Source organism: Canis lupus, chromosome 4, assembly GCF_011100685.1.
Source record: "Canis lupus familiaris isolate Mischka breed German Shepherd chromosome 4, alternate assembly UU_Cfam_GSD_1.0, whole genome shotgun sequence".
NCBI lineage: Eukaryota > Metazoa > Chordata > Mammalia > Carnivora > Canidae > Canis > Canis lupus.
The window spans coordinates 6,715,167-6,737,833 of NC_049225.1; the positions used below are offsets into that span (position 1 = coordinate 6,715,167).

The window sequence follows — 22,667 nt, forward strand, 5'->3', positions numbered from 1 at the left end:
GACAGTGCAGTTCGCGGCTTCTGAGACAGCATCCAGATAAGCAAGGAAGAGGACTGATCAATTAGGTAATCCCTTTCAAGGGGACTTCAACAAAAAACCCTCAACACAAACGTTTTACAACTACTGGGATGCGAGGTTGGTTGGTTTGTTCAGGAAGAAGTGATGGAAGGTTGGAAAGAGTGTTTCTACCAAGGAAATGGGAACCATAACAACAGCCCGGTCACCTTCGTCGTGCTTGGACCAATGACAGGCATGACTGTTTAATAATGGGGCAAGTTTCAAGATAGATTAGACTAGAATAAAGGTTTTATAAAAAATGATGGTTGACATGATGAAACTTCACGTTCAGATTATGATCTGAAAAAATGGGTGGCAGCAGGAAAGCAGTTAGAGTTTACATGTTGCCCCTTCTTTCTTGTCCCAAAGAACAGACTCATCACCTCTCTAGCAAATCATTATTGCCTTATGAGTAAGATAAATTGCACAGTTTCTCATGGGATTCTTGTCCTAGGATTTCTCCTTGTGCAATCGTAAATCATAAATTATCAATAGTCTACTGCATTACAAAAGACTAATGAATTTATCTAAAGACAACGGACAATAGACTGAAAAAAATATCAGGTCTGGGTAGGGCGCTGAAAGCAGAGAGAAAGAAACAGAACGAAAACAGTTTAATATACTTTACGACTAACCATATAGAATAACATTGTACAACCTAAAAAGCATTTTTCATATACGTGACCTCACTTAATACTCATGACATATATTTCTAATTATTTTTATATACAAAATAAATTAATAGTCAACCCCTGTACAGTGTGCCGTTTGACTCTTACCCATGCTAAATTCAACCTGAATGTCAGCCAAGCAGTGATGCTAAGGTGATGCAGATCACATATCACAGAGGAGGCTAGGTGGTGACTACTTTTATTTCCAGCTCTCCCACTAATCATTGGTTCATATGTGGGCAAATGGCCTGTCCTCTCTACTATGAAGGCCTTGGGGTGGTTATTCTCCACATTCTTGTTCTGTTTCAGTGTGCTCTTATATATTTAAGTTGCCGAACTTGAATTATGCTTTTCCCAGAATTCAAATAGTTAAGGTCAAATCAAAGAGTAGGGTAAAATTCAAAGAGCTATACTAACTGGGCAAACAAATTTGTAAATGTAGTCACTTGGAAAAGAAACAAGCCGATGGCCATACAATTTTACATTCTAATCTCTACAGTGGCATTTGACCCAAACTAAGTACTTTGACCCAACTAAGGCAACGCACCTGGGGTCTGAAAAGCATTTCCATCAGACAGGGTTCGTCTGTGATGTGATGCTTGTTCTTTCGAAGAAGCATAATAAGGCACATTCCCATATATCTGCTCTAAGAAAGGAGGAGATGGGCTTTTCCATCTACTATGATCAGTCTCAAGTCTTGGCATAGAAGCTGGCTCACCACTACATCCTCTGATGGCGGCACAAAAATCTGGAGTGGGTGTCTCGGGGTCAGGAGTGATGTGTGTGCTACCTTCAGACAAATCTTCCCCGTCAGTCTGTAGCAAGCACTTTGTGGAAAGAGAGGACATGGACAGAAGGCTCATGGTGCTTGACAGAGGGAGTGGGGGTAGGCTGCTGGCCCTCTCGCCTGTAGATGGTGGCCTTGTACAGGGAATGGCACTGCCTCGGGCCTTGGGAGCCCATTGGAAGATTCCCTCACGTCTCTTCTTTTCTTCTTTGGGCAAGAGTTCTTCAGCAGCCTGTGTTTTATTAAGCTCTCTGATATCCAGTCCCAGAGCTACTGATGCCAACAACATGGAGCAGCCATAGAGAGCAGACTCTGTCTTCTTTCTCTGGGGGGATCTGCTCAGATTACTTGTAGGGGTCACCTGAGGAGTGCTAGCAGCAGGGCTCAAAGAGGGTCCCTCCTCGCAGCTTCCAGGTTCCACTGGATTCTCTCTCTGGCCATCTTTCCAAAGAGGTAGATCAACATAGGCTTGAGCAGGTGATTTTATTTGCTTTGGTTTTCTGTATTCTGATCCGTCAGGGGAAAGTTTTGACTCTTCAGAAGCACCTAAATTCAGATATAAACACATGTTAAATACAGTTTACAGTAAAAATCATTTACCTATAAAATAAAGTTAAAATCTCATAAATATCCTAAGTCAAAGCACATGGAGTCCTTTTCAGTTCAGCAAACCATTCATCCAGAAGGACCCTAAGGAAAGGGAGCCTAGGGCACAGAACTCAAGGTTCTCTACAGAGGAACTGGCAAGCACACCATCTGCTGTTCCCTATCCTTCAGAAAATGGTTCTTCGTTAGCAAGGGAAATAAAGTTATTACAGGAAAAAGTCATCAAGATACATTAATGCACACACATACATGTAGGCACTGTAACGTGTCAGATAAAATGTGCCCTTTGCCTCTTCTAAATGTGTCAGGCCCCATTATCTAGAACTCGCCTGTGTACACAAGAATCATCAGGCTCCATATCAGTGGTCCTCAAAGTGTGCTGCCTGGGCCAGAGCGCCTGCATCACCTGGAAACCTGGAGAAATGTGAATTCTTGACCCACTCCAGACTTTGGAATCAGAAATTCTAGGGCTGAAGCCCAGTTGTCTGTGCTTTAATATGCTTTTACTCAAGTTTGGGAGCCACTATTATAGAGGATGATTCTCCGAAGAGGTCCCACAGGGTAACAAAGTGGATCAGCTGAAGAACAAGCTGACATTATCACATAGGTGCTTACCAGTGAATGAATGAAAACAATAAACTCCTTAATCCGTGCTCAAAGCAATCCATGATAGAGCATCTAGTGATTTTTCCAGTATTATGCCCTAGGATGCCTGCAACATTCTCTGGAATCCAGACAAGCCAAGATACCAGCTTCTCCCCCAATAAGCTGGTGGTGCTCTTCTCATCACTGCCTTCCTTGCCTTTGGGGTGCTCTATCTGGCCTCTTTCTACCCTCTAATACTGGCCCCAAGCTCCCTTTTCTTTCAGAAAGCCCTCTCTCAAAGTACCAACTGATGCCAAGGCAGTCTAACGTGGCCCATCCCCCCATACAATCTCAGCTTCCTCTGAACCCCCCTGTTCCATCTTTCACTTTTGTACTTTTACATCACAATCCAGATGTGCATGCCCACAGATGGTAGGCTTCTGCCCACCTGTTTGTCTTTTTAAATTTGGAGGGATCTCCCCTGAATAGTACCTTCATCAAGTAGGCGGGAAACACATTTGAATTAAATGAATATTCATTAAATAGATGCACTGTACATGTAATAGGTAGCAAATTATTAATCCGTAGTTTAAAAACCAAGAATGGGGGATGCTATCAACAAGTGAAATCACTGATTTAAAAGTATATTGAACATTTCCTAATGTATGTTCATGTGTGCCTTTACTTATCAGTAAAACATACTCTTTCCCCCAAAGTGGTCATGAACTTAGGCTAATCCATCATAATCTTCCCTTCTTATGACTGATGATGAGCATCTGCAGCCCCTGGAACCAAGGTAAATATCTGCATAAGATAAAAATTTTGGTGCACTTGGGTGGCTCAGTCAGTTAAGCATCTGCTTTCGGCTCAGGTCATGATCTCAGGGTTCTGGGATTGAGCCCCATGACAAGCTCCCTGCTCAGCGAGGAGTTTGCTTCTCCTACTGCTCCACCTCCCCCCGCTCATGTTCTCCATTCCACTCTCAAATAAATAAATAAAATCTTAAAAAAATATATCATTTTTAGGATTCACTTAGGCATTTGACAGATGGTAAGTGTTTGCTCTGTTCCAGGCATTGGGAGTGGTAAACAAAACCAATGAAATCCTTGACATTCCAGTTTGGGAATGAAACAGAACACAAATATTACAGGCATCAGGTAGACAAATAAAAATTTCAGGTAAGAGCTATAAACAAGTAAGAATGGGTCATGAGACACAGGGATGGGGTGGGATGCTGCTTCAGCGAAGGTGGTCAGGAAAAGTTTTCAGGAAACACTCGAGCTGAGACACAAATGCTTAGAAGGACAGGACAACACAGACAGGTGGTGGGAGGGGACCTGCAGGTAGGATGGATGAGTGTAAATCTTCTGCTCATTAACCCGTTACGTAAACTTCAAGAGTAAGTAACCTAATGGAGATTGAGCTGAGTCAGCCAAATATATCCTTGTATTTCCTCCAACTGTCCTTCGAAGGATGTATTAATGGGTCAGAACATTCTAAAAATAAATAAATAAAAGAATTAATGGGGGGGAGGAAGACTTCTCTGATTAATCTGTTAGTCAAAAATAATAAAAAATATACTATAGGAAGAACAGTTTTATTACTATTGTTCTTCCTTAGTCTTCAAACCATATTTGACAATAAATTATAACATGTAATAAGAGGAGAACCTGTTTCATAGGCAAGAGTCAGCATGCAATCATGAATGTGACAACAGGAAGCATTTAGTACCTGTCTTGCATTTACCCAAATGTACTTGTGCATATATTTATACTGAAACCACACCCTCATGACAATGCAAAAAGAGGAAAACTGAATTCGTAAAGTTAAGCATGGCACTGATGAGGAATTCAAGAAATTTACTCAATGTTCTGCTAAAATATCTTTAATTAGGCCCCAGTGTCAAAGGGCCGTCTTAAATTATCAGGTATAAAGACCAATTTTCTCTTCTTTGGCGTTAACAATCCTTAAAGTTTTTCAACATGTCTCTTCAACATTTTAATATCTGAATATTATATTGCCATGATAAATATTAAAAACAATTACAATTCATCTAAATTAGAGATTCCAATGTAATTCTAAGCAGTGGTTTCCCACAGAGAACCTGCTTGACAATATTTCATTCTGTTAAGAGGTGGCAATGTAGCCAAGAGACCATCCCTAAATCTCAGAATGTCCTTTTCTTTCATATTTGCTATCTCCTATTCTACATTAATTTGATTCTACAGAATTAATTATGACACTAATTTTTCTGATAGAGAATAAGAGTTACAAATTCCCAATAAACAATGTGGAGCCTAATTACTTTTCATCATAAAGATCTACAGAACAGCAAAGAAGTTCTGAGCTTAAGTAGAGGTATAAGCAATGCTACTTCTTGTTAACCTTCTCTATGCTACTTGAATGACCACATGAAACTATTAAAGCAAAGCTTCTAGTACACTCAGATGCTAAGTCTAACTCAAACAAATTCTATTTCCTGAAGCACATTTACCTGGCTGGTCCACAAATAATGATGCCAACGGCATGGTTTTCTGATTCTTTATTATGAGAGTTGACCAAGGACTGTTGCCGTCTGAGAGAGGTCTCATTCTAGAAGAGAAATATGTTTATTTTGATAGAACCATGTGATGTACAAATTAGGTTTTGACAGGTATATATCAACATTTGTTAAGTAGGAAAGAAACTACATTTGTATTGTTCTGAAGGGCTAACAAAGTATAAATAAAACCTTGAAATGAGACAAGAAATATCTCAAAGATTAACTGCTTAACTGCATAGTAACTAATTTTGTAGGATAAAATCATCCTAGAAATTAGATAAATATTCAGATATCTCTGTGCTATTCCAATCACTTTTTAAAAGTTAAGACTCTCCAATGTGGAATTATAAAAGGCACTGCTACCTGTCATAGTATACTCTGAAATGCTCCCAGATCTCACACATTTACCTTTCTTTGCTATCGCTTCTTTCTTTCATTTGAATTGAATTAGGTCCCCAGGTACAACCTTTTTTCTTGAAATTCTTTTTCACATCTTCAAATTCTTCTTGTCGACAGACAGTGTTCCTTCCCCAAGTTTTATTGCTTTCATCTGAAGTTACTAGGCAGAGAGCATCACTCATTAACCAATTGCAAAAAAACCTGAAGTTAAGTGAATCAAATCAGTTGTACAACTATCTCACTCAAGATATGTCAACAATGAAGAAATGTGAAAGTGAAGATTTCTTTCTCCCTACTGATGGCAAACTTCTTTCTCTCATTAAATTAGCAAAAATGTGGAATGAGTTAAAAGATAAACTGAACTTAAGGAACAAAGTCTATTTTTAAGCCACAATTTATCATTTACTTATTTTTAAGATTTTATTTATTTAATTTAAGAAGTGACAGAGAGCAGGAGCAGGGAAGGGAAGAGGGAGAACGAGAAGCAGACTCCTTACTGAGCAGGGAGTCAGACACGGGGCTCAATCCTAGGACCCCAGATGACTTGAGCTGAAGGCAGATGCTTAATTGACAGCTCTCCAGGCACCCCTTAAGTCCCAATTCAATCTGATTTTTCATTAGTCATCACAATTTTGCTCAGCTATCACATTAGTTTGGCTACAGTTGCTTTTTAAAACTTCAAACCAGTTTGCAGTTGTCTCCCCTTGGTTTTTCTAATGGCCTCACAGGAAGGTTTGTATACACATTTAATATCCACATCTTGCTGACACACTTACATGATCCTTCTAGCCTAGAAGTGGGCTTGGGCTTGCATGTAATGGATTTGGACACCACTGGGGAAAATAGCTACAGTTACTATAGATTTAGAAAACCAATCCTGTGAGTAGATATTCTAAAGCACAATGTAAAACATTATGACATATCTATAGAGGGGAATACTCCATGGCCATAAGAGATGAGGTTCAGATAAAAATAGAGTAAAATGTCTTATTACATATATTGTATGACTCCATTTTACAAAAAAGTGTTTATGCATGCATATGTATCTGAATATAGCCTTTAGCCAGTCCAACCAGACCATGGGAAGCTTCATAGCCCATTCAACAGGCCTATGTATAGTAACCATATGTTAGGCCAGAAAACATGTCCTGGTAAATACAAGAAGACTGAAATTCTATCGAGTATCTTCTCTGACCACATAGCATGAAGCTAGAAATCAGTAACAGAAGAAAAACTGGAAAACTCATGAACACATAAAAATCAAACAACACTTTTCTGAACAACCAATGGATCAAAGAATAAATTACAGAGGGGGAAAAAAAGGTTTGAGACAAACAAAAATGAAACAAAATACACCAGGACTTATGGGATATAGCTAAAGTAGTTCTAAGAGGAAAGTTCATAGCAGTAAACACCTACAGTAAGCAAGAAAGATCATAAATAAGCAACCTAACTCTACACTTTAAGTAACTAAAGAAAAAATAATGAGCCAAAAGTTAGCAGAATAAAGGAAATAAAGACAACTACAGCTAAAACAAATAAAATAGAGAAAAAAGTGGAAAAGATTAACCCACACTAAGAGTTTGGTTCTTTGAAAAGACCAACAAAATTGACAAATCTTTAGCTAAACCAACCAACAGAAAAAGAGAAAGAACCCAAATGAACAAAATTATAAATGAAAAAGAAGACATTACCACTGATACCACAGAAATTCAAAGGATCCTAAGAAGCTACCAGGAGCAACTATGTGCCAACATAGTGGACACCCTAAAAAATGAAAAAATTCATAGAAATACATAACTTGCCAAGACTGAATCAGCAAGAATTCAAAAATCTGAATGGACCAATTATTAGTAAGGAGATTGAATTAGTAAACAAAAATCTCCCAAAGAAGAAAAGCCCAGGATCAGATGGCTTCACTTCTGGATTTTACCAAACATTTAAAGGAATGAAATACTAGCAAACAAAATTCAGGAGCACATTAAAAGGATCATTCACCATGGTCAGGTGGGATTTATTCCTAGGATGCAAGGATGGTTTAACATATGCAAATCAATCAATGTGATACACATTAATAGAATGAAAGAAAAGAATATGGTCATCTCATTAGACACAGAAAAAGCATTTGACAAAATTCAGTATCCATTCATGCTAAAAACTCTTAAAAAATAGGCATAGAAGGAATATATCTCAACATAACAAAGACCATGTATGATGAGCCCATAGCTAAAATCATCTATATGGTGAAAGGTTGACAGTTTTTCTTCTAAGATTAGGAACAAGGGTGCCCACTCTCACCATTCCTATTCCACAAAGTAGTGGGGTCCTAGATAGAGCAATAAGGCAAGAAAAAGAAATAAAAGGTATAAAAACTGGAAAGGAAGAAGAAAATTCTATTTGCAAATGACATTATATATAGAGAATCCTAAAGATTAAAAAAAACAGTAGAGTTTCTATACACTAAGAAACATTTTCTGAAAAGGAAATATAGAAATCAATCCTATTTACAGTAGCATAAAAATAATAAAATACTTAAGAATAAATTTAACAAAGGAAATGAAAGATCTCTATTCTGAAAACTGTAAGATAGGGGCACTTGGGTGGCTCAGTCAGTTAAGCATCTGCTTTTGGCTCAGGTCATGATCCTGGGGTCCTGGGATTGAGCCCTGCATTGGGCTGCTCAGATCTGTGCAGCAAGAAATCTGCTTCTCCCTCTGCCCCCACCCTGCTTGTGCTCTCTCTCACTCAAATAAACAAAATCTTTTAAATATTTTTTATAAGATATTAATGAAAGAAATCAGAGAAGACACAAATACAGGAAATGTATCCTATGTTCATGGATTGGAAGAAATAATATTGTTAAAATGTCAATACTACCAATAGCCACCTATAGGTTCAATGCACTCCTATTAAGATTCCAGTGGCCTTTTATACAGGAGTAAAATTTATATAGAATCACAAAAGACCATGAATAGCCAAAGAAATCTTGAGAAAGAAGAACAAAGCAAGAGGTATCACACTCCTCTATTAAGCAATATTATAAAGTTATAGTCATGAAAACAGTATGGTACTGGCATAAAAACAGACAAATAGACCAACAGAACAGAACAGAGAGCCTAGAAGTAAACCCAACCATATATGGTAGACTAATATTTGACAAAGTCACCAAGAATACTAAGTGGAGAAAAGACTCTTCAAAATGCACAGGTAAAAGAATGAAATTGAATCCATATATTACACCATTCATAAAAATTAACTCAAAATAGATTAAAGATTAATAGATTTTCTTAGTATTTTTTTAGCTTACTTTATTATAAGAATACAGTATATAATACATATAGCATGCAAAATATGTGTTGATTGACGGTTTATGTCATCAGTAAAACTTCTAGTCAACAATAGGCTATTAGCAGTTAAGTCTGAGGAGTTAAAAGTAATATGTGGATTTTCAACCACACGGGGTGATGTGAGTGGGAGGGTAATGTTCAGCAGCCCTAACCTCCATGTTGTTTCTGGGTCAACTGAATATACAAATATCAAATAATTATGTCGTATGCCTGAAACTAGTATAATGTTATACATCAATTATATCTCAATGAAAAAAAAAAGGAAATTAGACAAAGAAACATGAGAACAAATTCTGTTTTCTGAATAGTTGTGACACCTACTGATGTCACGTGTTAGTGAGAGTGAGCTACAATACACCTCTCGTCGGATGGACTCCAAGTCAATTAAGGACAGAAATCCCCACAGGAGCCCCAGTGCCAGGGGAGAAAGCTTACGCTGTATAGCTCGGAGCCGAGGAATCACTGTGGGGCTACTCGGTGGACTGGAGCCATTGCTGTTCAAACTCCTCCGTTTGTCCAAGTTGGGAGAGGCCTGGACAGTGATTTTATGCTGGAAATCTGTTGGATATGCAAAGAAATGAGAATTGAGATTTCACGGTTATAGGCACTATTCACAGGCCCTTGGCCAGCATAAGGCAATAAGAGCAAAGTTTGCCAAAGGGTAAGAAGGATGTATTTCTGGGTCTGTTTCTTCTTATCTTCCGGAGTTCAGGTCAATAAATAATGACCCAGAACCTATGGTACGTTAGGTGCAGTCAGACACATCATCACAAACCATAGAGGCCTTATTGAGTACTCTTAGAACCTAACCATCTTCTAGGGAAGAGGAGTTACCTTCGTGTAGTCTAACATTGTTAAAAACAAATTTGAAAGAGGAAACACCCTGGATTTTAACGAGTCTTGGTTCTGTCACAAACTGTGGACCTCCAACTGGTAAGCAGCCCTTCTGAGCTCGTCTCCTCAAGGTTGGACAGAAACAATCAGTACTGCATAGCACTGCCGTGGTCATTAAAACAGAAAATGCGGGTCCTCAGGGGTTCAGGACATGCTACTCCTCCCCTTTAACCTATCACATTTCTTTACAACCGTCCACTCTTCATCAAACCTAGTATAAAAATACTCCCATCTGTTTCTTTAGGTCTTCATTTCCTGATGAAGGCTCCCTGTCATGTCAAACTTATGTTATATAATTTTTTATGCTTTTTACCCCCCAGTAAAACTGTCCTTGACAGTTTGATTTTCAGACCCAGCCTGGTAAATACCCCTAAAAGGGTCAAGGAAAACTCCCCCAACCCTGGCCCAGTTAAAAGGACTCTGTAGTCCCAAGACCTAACCACCATGTGGGCAACTGTCAGGAAAGCGTATGCCAACAACTATGGGAATATATGGAAGGAAGCATTAATATTACCAGAGGGGAGAGGACTGAGCGTCTGCAAAAAGTTTGTCAACTGTTGGAAAGTTATCAAAACCTCAGGCAGAGGTAAAATAAACTACTGGATGTTCTTTCAGCACACTGCTGAGCTTAACCTTTGATTTTCTAGTGGCTGTTTTTACAACTTGGTAGGGGCAGAGGTTAATTTATAGATTCTGTCTGGTGATGATGTAAACAATTTCTATCTGGTATGAAAGATGATCCCAAAGGTTATAGTTTATGGCCACACAGAGCACTAACCAGGTCTGTATTTAACTTAGCAATCTAACCCTAACATTCCCTTATTAAATTGCCCATAAATACTCAGCTCCTCAAATCCTCATGGAAACCAATTTTAACTGGTTCTCCTAATTATTAGTGAGTTGGTTAAGAATCTTTGACATAGGGGCAGCCCGGGTGGCTCAGCAGTTTAGCGCCGCCTTCAGCCCAGGGTGTGATCCTGGAGACCCAGGATCGAGTCCCACAACAGGCTTGCTGCATGGAGCCTGCTTCTCCCTCTGCCTGTGTCTCTGTGTCTCTGCCTCTCTGTCTCTCATGAATAAATAAAATTTTTAAAAAAAGAATCTTTGACATATGTTCATATTGTATTTGCAAGGGAGCCATAATTTTCCTTTTTAGGAAAATTATATATATATACTTTTGAAAATTATGCTTTATACTTTTAAAGAACCACCTGGTATTTGAAATGAGGAGGAGCTGGAATTTGGCAGGCGAGACATCTCTTCAACCATTCATGCTAGATATCTGAAAATTTTTAATATTGTCTTCTTTTTCCTGACCCTCCATATCCAAGCAAACCCAAAGTCTCTTGTAAATTCTGTGTCACAGATTCATCTGAGAGCTATAGTTGAGAAATTTAGATTCTAGTTTCTGGAATTAGCAAGCTCCACATCTTAATCACAGCTTAGCATTTATCAACCACATGAATTTTCAGGAGGCATCTCAGTATCTCCATGTATAAAAATGGAAAATAAGTCATGATTCCTACTTTGTAGGACAGCTATGAACAATTAAATACAAAGAAATATAGAGGGGCGCCTGGGTGGCTCAGTCAGTTAAGCGTCTGCCTTTGGCTCAGGTTATGATCCTGGAGTCTCGGGACTGAGCGCTGCATCGGGTTCCCTGCTCCAAGGGGAGCCTGCTTCTCCCTCTGCCTCTGCCTGCCACTCTCCCTGCTTGTGCTCTGTCAAATAAACAAATACAATCTAAAATAATTATAATAATTTAAAAAAGAAGTATAGAGAATACTTAGCTTGGGGCTCAGGACATAACGTAGGCTCGATGCAAGTTAGTGATTCTTTTAGTTCACTGCCACCACCATTCTATGCTGGAGCTGCCACAGTTCCTCTTTTGATCTTCCTGATTTCCACTGGGACCCCTCTGGTCTAGTTCACAACAGCCAGGTGCACATTTTAAAAATGTATGCCATACCATGTCATTCCGCCACTGATAACTCTTCAAAGGCTTTGCACTGCTTCTTAAGTTAACAGGGATAAAAATCATAGTACACTCTGGAAGCCTCTGTAAGTCCAAGCCTGGGGTCTTCATGCCTCCAGCTTCATCTTGCCCTGTTCTCCTGTCACTTGCTATGGTCTGAATGAGGGGTCAACAAACTTTTTCTGTAAAGTGCCACATAGGAAATATTTTAGGCACCATGGCCCATACGGCCTCTGTCACAACTACTCATCTCTGCTGATTTAGTGAGAAATCAATCATACATGACACATATATGCGTTCTAATACAAGTTTATTTGTGGAAATGGCATTTTACATTTCATATGATGTTCATGTGCCATGAAACATTCTTATTCTTCTCAAGTATTTAAAAGTACATGAACCATTTTTAGCTGTGGGCTGCACAGAACAGGTGAAGGCTGGACTTTGCCCATGGTGTGCAGTTTGCTGACCCCTGGACAAACCACAGAGGTCTTTTTCAATTCCTGGAGGAACCAAGCCTTCTTTGCATGTGCTCCCTGACTGTTCTCTTCCTTCCCCCTCTGTATTCGCTCAATTCTCAATTTCAGGTCTCAATTTAAATGTAACTACTTTAGGATGATTTCTATGATCTCCTTAGAGCAGGTGACATCTTTCTGCTAATCACTGTTATATGACCCTTCCCTCACAATAGTTAATAATTTTAGCAAGTAAATAAGTAATTATTAGCTTAAGGTTCACATCTCTGCCCCCAGTACAATGTCAGCTCCATCTGAGCAGAGGCTGTACAGTCTCCATCACAGCAGGACCCCACTGCAGGCTGGCACAGTGCCTCACCCATAAAAGGCACTTAGGACATCTTTGCTGAATCAATATTTTCTCTGTTTAAGATTATAAGTAACATAAGGGCAGAGATCATGTTTATTTTTTTGTAATCTCTACTACTTGATCATGGTAAATCTGCAAGTATTTGTTGAATGAGAGAATGGCATAAGGTTTTGCAGCAGAATCAAATTGGAGCTTACGGTCCACAGCTGAGAAATATATAGCAGGGTGTATGGTGGTTTGGAAGACAAAGCAAGTGAAAATGAAGTACCCAATGGGAGGCTTCTTCCATCTATCAAGTAAGAAAAATTAAAGATCTAACCAGGCAGACTGGAAGTGAAGACTGGTGCAAGAAAACAGTTTAGCAGGACAGGGTGACTGATTGGACTGGGGGATAGGGTGAAAAGTAAAAGAAAGGAATATTCTTACCCATAGATACAAAAGAGTTTATTTTAGATTGAAGTTCAACTAGACCCGTGATATGTCACAACACTTTGGAAGCAAATTCTCTGGAAGACTCTACCCCAGGGCAGGAGGCAGGCGAGCTCTGGCTGCCCTCAGAACTAGAACACAGAACCAACCCACAGCATGTGAATGATAAACCAAGTGGAATAAATGATGGCTAGGTAACCAGCATAGAACATTTGTAAGGCCAAGGAGGAGTAACAAAGATCCAAAACTGGATTTCAACAATACCTAAGGTGCAGAGCGCTTCTGATCTTCTAAAAGAGTCTGACTTCTCTCAAAAAAGTGGCACTCCTTATGTTTTAAACATAAAGAAAAATATCATTTATTATAAATATCCTTGTCTCACCACTATAAAGTGGTGAAAGGTTGACTCTGTCTCAGTTACATGTTTAGGAAACTAGTTGAAGTTATTTTTCTTCATACTTGAGAGAATAATTTTCTCATGACAGATTTTCATGAGGTCCACAGGCTTTTGGATAAAACCTGTGCTAGTATTTTTATTGGCAATGTTTCAGGATAGTGTCAGTGGGAATAATCTTTTTTTGGGGGGGGGGGGAATAATCATTTTGACTCTGAAAGTAGTAGTAGTTTCCATTTACAGACACCCACTCTCACATTCGCATACCTGAGGCAGATGATTGTGGCAGGCTTTTGGCATTTTGGAAGTGGTTGAGATTGGAATGCTATTGCTTTAGAAACATTCCAACTTCTGAAGGCTTCAAAACCTCTTTGCTTTGTTTTATATGTTCTAAAATCACAACTTTGGTTTTAGATAAACATAATGCAGAGCGAATGATAAAAGTGGTCACAATAGAAAAATATCAACCATGATCACTTTTTTCTTTCCACATATTCCAAGAATTCATAAAATATAATTTAAAAACTCTTGTCTTAGATTACATTGTCTCATTTTGTAAGGATCTATCCTTATTTGGTTAGGCCCTCAAAAAGGACTGCCAGTGGGAAGAACTACATTTGAGTTTTCTAGCTGTCAGTCATCATAGCTATAAATAGCCTAAAATTAAAAGTTATCCTCGTGATTCTGAAAGGACAAAATTATGAGATAATTATTCACATGTAACAACAAGGTTTTGAAAGAGGTACAGGCACAGATATTAAAATTCAGCTTGTAGGAGTCTCAAATCTGTTTCTGAGAAAATTTTTAAACTAGCTACACAGAGGGAAAATTCTTGCAAAGGGGGTTTAAGTAACTTGATATACTGAAAGGAAAGTATCACTGCCATTCAATCTACTGCCTATCAGATGTTTCTTCCTTAATAGTACACCATTAAATAGTACTAACATTGGGTAACCCAAAGAATTTTCTAACAGATAGTAATCTCCTTGAACTTAAGGCAAAGATAATTGCTTTCTCTTCTATACTATGCAAAATTCCTGAAGAAAAAAATAGTATTTTATAGTTATCATTCTTCTCTTTGGATCTTTGGATCTGTATCCTGCTTCATTCTTCTCTTTGGATCTTTGGATATGTATCCTGGGGCACTGTGCAAGTAAAATGTGTGTGTGTGTGTGTGTGTGTGTGTGTGTGTGTGTGTGTAGGGAGGTGGGAGGAAGAGTTGGAGGATTCTGAAGAGAAAGTTTCCACACTGTAGCATCACCTTGTGGCCAGAAGAGGTAAAGGCCATGCTAAATTACGGAATTGAATTTCATTCCTTCAAAATGGATTAGGATTACAGCAGATTTGGCAGGTATGGTTTTTTTTTTTTTTTTGGGGGGGGGTTGTATGTTTTAACTGGAATCATTTATTAAGTGCCACAAGGTAAATAAATGTATAACTAAAATTATCATAAAGAGAAATCCAAATGATACAATCCAGGAAAGATACAAATCTAGCAAAAATAGTTAAATACATTCAGTTTCCCTTAAATGAATACAAGATATTGGCCAAATATGATTTGAGAAGAAAAACAGGAGTGAAAGGGGATCTCAGTAATAATGAGTAATAATATTTTTTTCTTTAATCATTCTACCACTGAAGATTAAATAATCACTGGAATGATTTACTTTTTTCTACCAAGTTTATTCTTCATCGGTTTCTCACTGGCCACCCCCCTCCAAAGTTTCCCAAGGAATCAGGAATATAAGTCAGGATAACATAGTCACAATACAGATAGAAGGCTGATGTAGTTAAGAACTGGAAAAACCGCCTATGAGTGCTTCTCTGAATTGTTCTATCATCTATACTTAAAAGTAGAAGCCTCATCATAAATAAAATAGTCTATCTTAAATCATGTCTTACATACAAGACAGTACAGTCTGTGGTCACCCAAGTTACACTTTGGCTAAAAAGCAAACATCAGAAGAGAACCTGAAAAAGTATCTATTTTCCCCCAGAGGGGTCAAAGGTAAAATGAATAAGGACTCATAGCCTATCCTCACTTCAGCAAACTAAATAATCCATAATGTATACAGTGTACTTGTGATTGTCACATATCAGTGATTTTCTGATCAACTGAGGATTTCTGTAATAACCTAATGTTAAAATGTCACATTATGTTGCAAGCCTTCCAATACTCTGTAGTAAGTAATTTTCCAAGGCAATTTATACACACTTTATATAAAACAAAACTGTTGACAGTTATTTAAAATCAGTTTCCATGCCATTAACAAACATCTTAGGACACCAGCATCCTTAAAGAGACTCTATTATATGATACATATATAGAGAGGAGAAGAGATAGGGAGAACAGAAATAGAGATATTTAATGCACATTCCATAAAAGTGCCACCAGCTCTTGTTCTGCCACCATTCTTCCCCAGTATTAGAAACCACAAAATATGGGGGCAGGGAGGGTATATGGTTTCTCCTTAAATCAAACGTAACATGTAATGTTAAAGAATTTAATTTCACGAATTGATATTTGTTCTTTTCTTTCTTTTTTTTTTAATAAAGATTTTATTTATTTATTTGGCCAGGGAGAGAACACAAGTAGGGAGAGCAGAAGGCAGAGGCAGAGAGAGAGAGAAAGAAGCAGACTCCCTGCCAAGCAGGAAATCCAAAAGGAGGCTCCATTCCAGGACCTGGGGATCATGATCTGAGCAGAAGGCAGATAGATGCTTAACCCACTGGGCCACCCAGGCACCCCTGTTTAGTATCTTCTAACACATTACATGTTTAAAACTGTCACAATGTTTTAAAATCCAGGAGGTATGAAAATGAACCAGTAAATCTAGGGAAGCTTTTAAAAATACTTGTGTCTCAGATGAAAACTAACAGGCATAGAATCAAAGTACTTGATACATTTTGTTGAAGGTGCTAACAGCATCTTCAATGTCCCGAATGAAGTCAGTTACCAGATGACATTAGAGATCTTTGTGGAAGCAACTTAATGACAAAATAGAAGTAATTCTGTTGTTCAGGATTTTTTCAACACGCCAGGCAATGCTGGTTCAGTGCCATGAACTAAAAGGAATTCTGCTTGGATTTCAAAAGGAGTCCATCTACTAATCCATTTACATGGAAGCATGCGGAGAGCTAAGGACTGGCCCCGCACAAGGCGCTGATGCTGTTTTGCATGTGAATGAGGACGTGAGTTAGGTCTTGATGTCATGGCCATGAACTGAAGCTAGCCAGTGAAGATCCTTAGCTACCCTTCTAAAATCTCATTCCCCCATCTCTTCCCAGGGCTGAAGGAGCAAAGCTGATTACACAGATGACTTTCAAAATTCTTACGAAACATGAGGACAGAAATCGTACCTGAAGGTAAACTGATCCGATGGCCATCTTTGAGCTTTAACCGACTTCTCCTGAACTTTCCCTTCCTCTTCTTGACATTGGGCTTCTCCTGGTTTAACTGGAATATCAAAATGTTCAGCTCCCGCTCGAGCACGTCAATCTCCCGCTCGGCGAGCTGCTGCTCCCGCCGCCTGAGCAGCGCCTCCTGGGACTTCTGCTGGAGGGCAGCCCGTGTCAGCTCCTCCTCGCGGGACCGCAGCTCCTGGGCAGAGAGCACACGGGGGGCGTGAGCAGGAAGCAGCGTGCCCCAGGGCTTCAGCTCACCCCTGGCCACTCTGCCCCTCCTGGGGCGGCTCTCCGGGCAGTCAGGACAGCCGCGGCTAAGATCTTCCTAGCACAGCACTGGCTTACACCACAACCAAAGCCTTGCATGGGCTCCGTCAAGCACTCTTGGTTCTATGGTCCTCAAAAGGCATCGCAATTATTTTACACCCTGTTTTAACATTTCTTGCTCATCTTCCAGCCTGTGTGATCACCCGACACATGAAATGAACATTAACACAGAGCAACTAAGTACAGGTGTGAATGACCCTTTTCCAAATAGAGCCAAAAGTTAAAGCTTGATTCATTAAAGGATAATTATTCTACTTATAAAAGACTGCAGTTCAGGTTTCTTTGGAAGAACTTTAGGTTATTTAAGAATTGGCTTAGGGACACCTGGCTGGCTCAGCGGTTAAGTGTCTGCCCTCAGCCCAGGGTGTGATCCTGGGTCTCGGGATTGAGTCCCACATTGGGCTCCCTGCATGGAGCCTACTTCTCCCTCTGCCTGTGTCTCTGCCTCTCTATCTCTCTGTGTCTCTCACAAATAAATAAATAAACTGTTTCTTAAGAAAAGGATCCGCTTAGAGATGGAAACATGATGGTGGAGAGATTACAGGGAAAACAAAGCTAATGTGTTAGAAGTAAGCTGACAGCCCAGATCAGAAATGGAAATGAGCATCTCTAAAACAAGTCAATGGAAAATGAACTTTTCAGGACCTCATAAATGAATGCAAAGTATCACTTTAGACACAGATCTAATGAATTGGTTATAAAAGTCCCTCTGTCACAATACTTACTGATTAAAGTCTAACTTTCTTTTGGTTTTGATTTCAGAATTACTTAACTTCATAGAAAATCTCTAAGTCAAAGAACATTGTTTATATGTATTATATAGTATATTCTCACACTGAAGTAAGCTTAGAAAGAAGAAAATGTTAATAACAATGAAGAGAAAATACACTTACCGTACTGTACTTATTGAAAAAAGCCACATATAAGCAGACAGTTCAAACCCATGTTGTTCAAGGGTCAACTGTACTTTTGTTCCTATTAGGAAACAGGTATTCAATAGTAAAACCAAGAGCTCTACAAAGTTTTTAAATCACATCTCCATTCTTATTTCATTTCTATCAAATGATCTGTCCTTTACCAGAGACATAAATATTCCTTTTAGTGCTGAACTACTTTTTCTTTTCTTGATTACTCTGCTACGAAACCGAGTACTCACACAGAAATCAAAGCATTTGCAAGCTTTATTTACACTGTTCCAGCAAATTTAATCTTAGGCCATCTTCATACCAATATCTTTGTTAGAAACAGTGGATGCCTTCTCAGATGGAGTTTTAGGCTGTGAGCCCTGGGAGCTCTAAGCAGTGGGCAAACACGTCATACTTTATATAACCAAACCACTTTACACAGCCCACCTCAAGAATACTGATGCATGAAAAAAAAAAAAACAGTATAAAATAAAGCTCATGGAAGAAACAGAGCTGAATTATGGGGCTAAACTATCAACTCTACCAATCCCTTGGACTTTTTATAGATGGGCTCAAAGAATACGTGGAGGATATTTGTCAGTACAATTATCATAGAGGAAAACAAAGAAGATCCTCCTTCTACAAATAAGTAATATCAAGAGGAGTCTAGAAAGCTCCAAAAAAACAAAATGAAAAATTATTCAGATAAAACTAATTCTGAATTTATTATAAATTTACCAAAGTGGGCTGAAATTCACCTTTGAAATTTCCTTAAATTTATTTTTTTTCTAAAAAATCTTCATAAAATTGCAAAAGCAAAGATTTGCTTCAGATCAGTTGATATTCAAGACATTTCTGGTGATAGGTACCAGCTGATTCTTATTAATAGATCAGTATTTTTTCATTAAACTGCTTCTGGCATAAATTACTATATATTATGTGAAAAGGAAAAAAAAAGAAAATGGTACATATTAGAAAAAAACTCTGGACTCCATTATTTAACTGATGGCCTTCTCCAACCAGTTTGTCCAAACTAGAGATCCTGCTGTCCTGTATTTGGGAACAGAGGATACTTAACTCTTTCCTGTCTGCCCTTTTTGTTAAGATATTACTTTTCAATGGTGTTGTTATCAATTCAATTAGCTATTGTGAAATGACATGGCATGAGGAATAGATAAGGGCAGCAAATTCAACTAGTTTTTTTTTGTGTGTTACTACTAAAAATAATTGAAGAAAAAACCACGTTTAATTCCAGGCCTGAGACTAAAATGTGAATCCTCTGACAATGACTTTATAAATTAAAAAAAAAAAAATCACTTGCCCAAGACTTTATAAGAGAGAGAGAAAGAGAGAGGGAAAAAAAAGCAGCCAAATATTCTTCCTTCTAAGTGAATTTTAAAACATTCAAAAGTAAAAGAAAAAAAAAAAGAGCCTGGGGTATTAGAACCCCATTGAATACTCTGAGATTATGAAGCACACCCAAAAATTCTGCTGGTTGCTGAGATGTCTAAGCAGTAATTTTTGTTTAATTGCTTGGCATGGGCCATTCTAGTAATGGCAAATCCAGATTCCTGGTAGTAGATGTTAATCATTAATGGTGACATGCCTACTCATAGTGGTTCAAAAACAGGTGCATGCACCCAAAGCACAAAGACAGACACAGAAAGATAAGCAGCCAGGAATTTAGGGAGGAACTGTTATCTGTGGCGGCTACAGTTTACTGAGTAATGCAGAGCACAGCCAAGTTACTGACCATTAATTCCAAGTCTGACGCCTCCTACCTTAAGCAATCAGTGAACAAGAAAGGGAGATAGTGCACGTACACTGTGCTTTTGACTCTGTCAAAAAAGATGCACTGAGAAACCTTTGAGGGGGGAAAAAAGCATTATATATTCTCTTTAATTTTAAGGCAAAGGCTCACAAGATACCACGAATGCTGTATTTTCAAGGGGCACTGTATAAAAATAACATAAAAAATAAAAAGCAAAGACCACTACAGAATAGCTAGAAAATATGAATCCAAATATCCAATAAACTACTATAAACCTCCAAATGGAGAAAGAGAAAAGATGCATTCCTGAAGCACGTTTTTTGACTTTTACACCATGTATATAGTAAGAGTTAACTTACTGGATATGCTTCTCTTCTGTAGTGTCATAAATAATTATCAATAATTAAAATAAATAAATAATAGTTATTAATAATATCACCTCTAGGTTGTAAATCCTATGAATTATTTTTCCTCAAAGTCCACTCTCATTCCCCAAAATCTTTTTCTTTTGCTATTAAACATCTAATCTTAGAATTCCTCAGAAAAATATGGAAAAGTATTTTAAAAAGTCAATATTTTCTCTATCATATTAAGTCAACACAATGTATTAAAGTTTTCAAGAAACTTATTAATAATATCACTATTAATATCACTGAAAGTCATTCTTCAACTCAATGCAAGATTTAAAAAGTAATCTGGTCAATCATTTTCAAGCATTTTATTGCTTGGAGGAGTCTGATTTACTGAATGCCTGGACCAGGGAATGGTAGTGGCCGCTGGAGCCTGCTCTGGTTCCAGTCAAAGCCACCACTTTCTTTGGCACTTGCTCAGTAACGGGCACTGCTCCGAGCACTCTGCATATACCGCTCAGTAAGCCTCCCACCACCCCAGGGAGACAGCAACCTTATTGGGACATTTGATGGTGAGAAAGCAGGCAGAGAGGGAACAGCCCTGGGTCAGCAAATTGTAGACCTCCAATTCTAGCCAGAGGTCAGGCTCCAGTCTTAACCACTCTGCTCGACTGCTGTAGGTTTCAGCACTCCGCTAAAAATGTGTTTAAAAAAACACGTTTAAAAAAGAGAGGCAGGGAGTCTATCATTGTTTTTAGAATCCATTTAGATATCCCTTAGTCTGCTTGAATCCCTCAAGGGAAGGAAGCTGAGTACAGTCTACCACACCATTGTCTGCACTAAACATCTGAAAGTTGTTGATTCAGAGACTACATTTTAATCCTTGGAGCTTTCACCCAAGAAGTTCTACTTCCCAACTCTGAAACAACATGTAGCAGATTTCCTCCCTTCAAGTTCTTCCAGTATGCCAGGGTAGCCCCGAAATTACCATCCCCTTGTGTACCCCTTCTGTTCTTTGCTCAGCTTGGATTCTAGGTTCCTAGGTTCCTTCTCCTGCCTTCCAAGCCATACTTCTTGGGAGGCTCTTTAAAACTTGATTGTTATCAAACCCACCATCGCAGGTTGCATTCATCTGGTTTATATTTTTAAACTTAGAAAATACCGAAAGTTCGAAGAAGGGACTGAATTATCTATGTCTACCACTTGGAAAAAAAAAAAAAAAACTTTAGGAAAAAACATGTCAGCAGTTTACATATTTCTCTCTAGTCTTTAATTATTTAAAGTTATGAAATATTTAAAATATACTACAATAAGAGAGAATAGCAAATACCCATGCACTCATCATCAATATTTACTAGATGCTAAGTTTTTACCTTATCCATCTCAGATCTGCTGAAATCCTGTGTGCGGCCAACTCCAATTCTCACCCTTCCCTCCGCAGATCTGCTGTGCCTCATGAGCTTTCTACCCTTCCCTCATGCATGCCTTCACTCTTTGTACATTGGAATGGCACTGCTTTATGTGTTTTATAAATTTACATAAATGGTATCTAATGTAACTCTTCTTCTGCAACTCGTGTTTTCCACTCAACCTTATGTTTGAGATTTATCCATGTTGAAATCTATAGCTAGAATTCATTCATTTTAACTAGTCTGCCGATTTCCACTGAATCAATATACAGCGGTTGAGGGGTCTATTCCCTGGTAAAGGACACTGAGGCCGTTCCCAGGTTTTCATTTCTACGAACCATGCTGAAGTGACCAACTGAAATTTCCCCATACACATAAGTGGGAGTCTTTCAAGGGCATATAAGCAGAAGTGAAAGAGCTGAGTTGTACACCTCTTTGATGGTATAAGATTCAGGATAGGTCCTAAATTCCTTTTCACTTATAGCAGTAATAATGTGATCACAATACTTGCTAATATCCCTCACTTATTAGAATATATATCAAGAGCATATTAAGAAATTTCATGTGGTTAATTCATTTCATATCTACCTTGTGCTGAGCACTTTCTTTATTCAATGGTGTGGATGAAAATGACCAAGAATAAGAGAGCACAGCTGATGAACTTATAATCTAGCAGAAAAGGCAAACCAAGAACAAGTATACAAGCAAACAGCAATGAAGCAGGACTAAGTGCAGCCTGACAAGGGACGTGTGGGAGGCTATAACACAGTCTGTCTGGTAGTTCCTGGTGAGGGAAGGGAGCTTTGAAGGACTGACAGTAAAGGAGCCTGCAATTGTGAGGTGAAACTAAAGCTAGGGAGGGGACAGTACTCTGGACAGAGAATAGAATGTACGCCAAGGCCAAAAATCAAGAGCATAGTATAAGAGGAACTGAAGGAGATTCAGTATGGTTGTGACAAAGGGAGGCTAAATATGTTAGGACAAAGGAA

General features: G+C 38.5%; 1 protein-coding gene across 2 annotated transcripts in view; it reads right to left on the reverse strand.

The window, feature by feature from the left end:
- MAP3K21 (mitogen-activated protein kinase kinase kinase 21) overlaps nucleotides 1-22,667 on the reverse strand; it is a 51,779-nt gene that overhangs the window by 2,783 nt on the left and 26,329 nt on the right. For both annotated transcript variants that reach the window (XM_038533886.1, XM_038533887.1), the window contains exons 5-9: nucleotides 16,872-17,112; nucleotides 9,430-9,552; nucleotides 5,657-5,807; nucleotides 5,201-5,298; nucleotides 1,276-2,061 (exon numbers count right to left, since the gene is read on the reverse strand). In XM_038533886.1, the coding sequence (XP_038389814.1) occupies nucleotides 1,276-2,061; nucleotides 5,201-5,298; nucleotides 5,657-5,807; nucleotides 9,430-9,552; nucleotides 16,872-17,112 (1,399 nt within the window). The remainder of the gene's footprint in view (nucleotides 1-1,275; nucleotides 2,062-5,200; nucleotides 5,299-5,656; nucleotides 5,808-9,429; nucleotides 9,553-16,871; nucleotides 17,113-22,667) is intronic.